Source organism: Fulmarus glacialis, unplaced genomic scaffold (genome assembly GCF_000690835.1).
Source record: "Fulmarus glacialis isolate BGI_N327 unplaced genomic scaffold, ASM69083v1 scaffold46412, whole genome shotgun sequence".
Lineage (NCBI taxonomy): Eukaryota > Metazoa > Chordata > Aves > Procellariiformes > Procellariidae > Fulmarus > Fulmarus glacialis.
In genome coordinates, this window is record NW_009200629.1 from 17,318 (window position 1) to 21,819 (window position 4,502).

At 36.6% G+C, this 4,502-nt stretch overlaps 1 protein-coding gene across 1 annotated transcript in view; it reads right to left on the bottom strand.

Annotated features, from left to right (window-relative positions):
• DHX36 (DEAH (Asp-Glu-Ala-His) box polypeptide 36) overlaps nt 1–4,171 on the bottom strand; it is a 19,973-nt gene extending 15,802 nt beyond the window's left edge. Inside the window, exons 1-4 of the mRNA XM_009573667.1 lie at nt 4,059–4,171; nt 3,024–3,225; nt 2,274–2,312; nt 840–1,010 (exon numbers count right to left, since the gene is read on the bottom strand). Of these exons, the coding sequence (XP_009571962.1) occupies nt 840–1,010; nt 2,274–2,312; nt 3,024–3,225; nt 4,059–4,165 (519 nt within the window). The 5' untranslated portion in view covers nt 4,166–4,171. The remainder of the gene's footprint in view (nt 1–839; nt 1,011–2,273; nt 2,313–3,023; nt 3,226–4,058) is intronic.
• Nucleotides 4,172–4,502: the final 331 nt, after the last annotated feature.

The window sequence follows — 4,502 nt, forward strand, 5'->3', positions numbered from 1 at the left end:
GAAATAAGGTTCTATAATCATTTGACACTTAACTATCAAGCAGAGCAATTACTGTGCACTTAAAAGCCAAATTCTTTCCTGCTCATTAATACACCTCTAAAGGGCCTGACACAACATTAGTGTTTACATTAATTCACACTCGCACTGCCCAAATCCATTAAAATCACAGATATAAACCATGATTAAATTCAGGGAAGAATGAGGCAAGGTTCTATAATCATTTGACACTTAACTATCAAGCAGAGCAATTACTGTGCACTTAAAAGCCAAATTCTTTCCTGCTCATTAATACACCTCTAAAGGGCCTGACACAACATTAGTGTTTACATTAATTCACACTCGCACTGCCCAAATCCATTAAAATCACAGATATAAACCATGATTAAATTCAGGGAAGAATGAGGCTTGCAGTGCCAGCACTCTATTAACAACCAAAACGTATGAAATATCAAATTAGTGTATATTAACAAAATTGTTATTTGCAATAGAACCTAAGATGACTGAAAATGAACACACAAAAAGTCACCTTCACTGTCCACTACAGGCTGAATGCTTATCTTGAGCTTTAAATTTAGTATGAGTACATGTGATGGCAGAGCAGTTTCTCTGAGAGGTGCACAGTACCTATCTGGTCATTTGGAATTTTTTCCGATCTTAACTTCAAATAATCTAGCAGATTGTACACTCACTTCATAAGCTTGCCCATGGATCCTAGGACCAGTAAGAAATATATTTTCATTCAATGATTCTGAATAAGGCAGTAATTTTTCCTCAGATTTATTGGGAAAAAAAAATAATCACATGAAATAAGTTACTCAGTTTGTCGAAGTGGTGCTTACCGAGATAGCACTGATCCTCCTAGGCTGAGTACAAACAATCCTGCAGGTAGACCCTCTCCCTCGCTCTATGTAATCATCCAAGATGAACTGTGTAACTTGGGTTGTCTTTCCACAACCAGTTTCACCACTTATCACGGTTACTCGATTATTGTTTATAAGGTTTACAAGTTCCTGTTTCCAAACGAAGAGAAAACATTTATTGTATTATTGTTCAAAACAGATTTTAGAAGGATTTTGACAATTCTCTGCTACTGTGCAGTGAACTTAGAACAAAGTGTCATAGCAACTAAAGAAACAGAGACTCATCTATTTCTTACAATACCGAAAAAACCCCGTTTAGCTTAAACCACACAGAAGTAATTTCTGCACATTTGCATTTCACATGTGTAAGGTTTAAAGCTCATCAAATCTGAATACTACTTTTAAATACTTAAGATCTGTATGAAAACAGCATAAAATAACTAAAATGAAAGCCTGAAATACATTTTTAAACTTTTCTGCCTCCTACTTGCCTTCTGTATATCTTTGGTGACTGAAAACAAGCATTTTTCCTGTTGGACTCCAAGACTGCACTAACTGAAGATTTTCAGGGCAATATTTTAACGTTTCTTATAACAACAGGAACAGATTTCTTACACTCCCAGCCTCTACCTCCGAATCCAAAGTATTGTAAAGGGGAGTATAACTATTTTAAGAAACAAACACTAATGGGAAGGACCACATTATGACAAATACATTAACTTTAGAAAGGAAGCTCACTAATCATTCATTGAACCTGCAAAAGAAAACATAACAGAATACTCAATTTCTATTTCATACAGGCGACATCAAATGAAAAATTAACATCAATTAATAATAACCCATACTACCACTGATGTTATACTTTGACTGGGAAACTAATGGCAGTAAGAGCCAGCAGTACAGCCATTAAGTCTGTGATTAAAAAAGAAAAACGTTTATCGGCATTGTATTAAATTCTTAATTGGGCAAATGTTCAACAAATGGCCACAATTTTAGATATATAAGAAAAAGAAAGCATGACAATTTACGTAGTCGTCAATTACACTATACAAAATCCAAGTTAACTAGGAATGTTCTAGAAGTTTAACTAGCAGAGAAAGACGACCTATACCTTAAAAAAAAAAAAAAAAGTACTTAAATGTATCTAGCATTCAATACCATTTCCATGAATAATGCTGCTCCTACTGATAAAACTGTATATAGCCCCGGAGTAACTCCATACCTATCACGAAGCAGTGAACCTGAGCTACATTCTGGAAAGAAGCCAAACTTGGTGTCAGAACTTGAGAGGCTTCAGCATCTTCATCAAAGGCAACAAAGGTTTCCTGTTAGTCCCAGTTACGGAACTGTTTTCTCCTACTTTACAACAGAGCAACAGAAGCACATATTCTTTCAAATTAAATACACATTTACCTGTCTCATCCCATATGAAGGGAGTTTCTCTCGGAATCTCTGGGGAAAAAGAAAATAACAGTACATATCTTTAAACACCTTCTCAACACTGAAGTAATACAACAGATTTCATCTATGATCTAGGCTAAACTGCGAAATAACATGACAAACTGTTTGGCTGATACTTACATAAACACGGGCCCACTAGAAATAAGTTTAATTCCATGCATGTTTTCAGTTTCATTAAATTTAGCAAAATTATTTAAAACCAACAGTACAGTACATGAAGAGGTCTGCATGTACAGTTGCAAAACTAGGGCCTTGTATCAAAGGGAGAACCACCTGCTCATGGTAAAAGTGTTCTATTTGAGAGCTTTATATATGGCTATTAGAACAACATAAACTATGTTTTTAAGATGCAATTCCTTCAGAGCCCATTTTTGTGCTTTCAGTTTTAGACATAAATGTGGGGATACAATCCATTAAAAAACAAACAGAACATCCCACCCAACTAAATAGTGTGTAAGCTTAAAATTTTTAGATTTTATGCAATCAGAAATTGTCACTGAAAGCCTGTTTTTTTAATCGCTGTCCCATTGATAGGTATGCATTTTGCAAATTCTGAAGGTAATTTTTAGCCAAAATAACATTATGACAACTTCCTAGTAAATAAACTGCAAGATGTTATGTTTTCTGGTTAGCTTAATTTAAGGGAAAAAAGAAAAAAAAAATTCCACTGGAAAGCTTTCTACTTAACACGTGGAAAAGTACCTGCATTTCAATATATCTAGGATCAGATTTCTTCTTTCTTAAGTCTTCTTTAAGTTGCTCATCTAAATCAGTATCCTGCTCATTTTTTTCAAAGAGATATTCCACATCCCGATCAAGAAATGTTTTTTCCAAGACTGGTCTCTGTCTTACAGGAGCTTTTTCAGCATCTGATTTCACTTTTGCAGGCTGTTCTGGAGTAGGTCTGAAATAAGTGTAAAGAACAGAAACTTCAAAGATTATCCAAGATGTGCTTGGCCACTGTGAAGAGTAGACTGAACCACTGAAGGCAAACCTTGAATCTGTTTTTGAGACATTACATCCACGAGTTACTTGACCATCAGCCGATGAGAATATGGCGTATGCCATTAGAACAACTAAAATTGTTCTGAAAATTACCAGCCATCAAAAATTTTACATCACTATCTAGAAATGTAACATGTTCTTTTGTATCAGAACGAAGCTAACAAAGCAACAAAACATCCCCAGAGAACTACTGCTTAACCCACTGTCAGAACCACTGGCCTGTAACTGGATCATTCAGCCAAATGGAGACCCAAACGCCTCATTTCAGTGGACTCAAAGTAACACACCTGGCTGCCCGTTTCACTGCTATTATTTAAAATCCTTTAAGCGTTAAGAATGGACCCTATTTCACAGAGGCTGAGAAAACATTCCAAGACTGCACAATGACTGAGAAGTGAAATCAAATGCCACTCTGGAAGAGTAATTCCAGAGGCCAGAGGAGCTGAAAAACTCCATATATCTACTCTAGTAGGCCTGGAGATCAATTACAGGATTTTATGATTTTAAGTAAAACTTTAACACCCCAAACTCAACAATAATCTGGAAAAGAGTTTTACAGCAAGTTACAACAAACCGTTTCAGTATGACACTACACATAGAGAAAACTGAGTATATTTGTTAACCTAATTCACTCACTAAATGTAAATATGTTCTGATATATCTTCCTACCGGTTTGTGGGAAGTTTGTTTAGTTCAAAGTAAATAAAAGCATTAGTAATTGTTTCTCTTTACCCTTCTTCATCCCCAGACCACCAGGACATGGCTTCTTGCTCCTTTTCATTCTTAGTTTGGACAGTATTCAACAGCTGCACAATTTGCTCTTCCCTGCGTTCATCCATACGCACAACAGCTCTCTGGTAAAAAAAAAAAAATACGATTTGCATCAACATATACTCAGCATATCTACAGATACTACACTGTTAAATGTCATTCCCAAACCAGTGAGACTCTTTGGCATGATCAAAAACTTCTTTTCAAGTGCCTCCTTACGAGTAATTTCAACGTGCAGAGACAAACACATCTTTTTCACCCTGTCAGGCAAAACATTGAATAAACGCACACATTTCTAACCAACGGCACTTCTGCACGGGCAGCCGAGCACAGCGGGCGGAGCGCGGGAGCAGACCGGGCCAGCCTTCGCCCCCAGCAGGACGAACCGGCAGAAGGGGAGCCCCA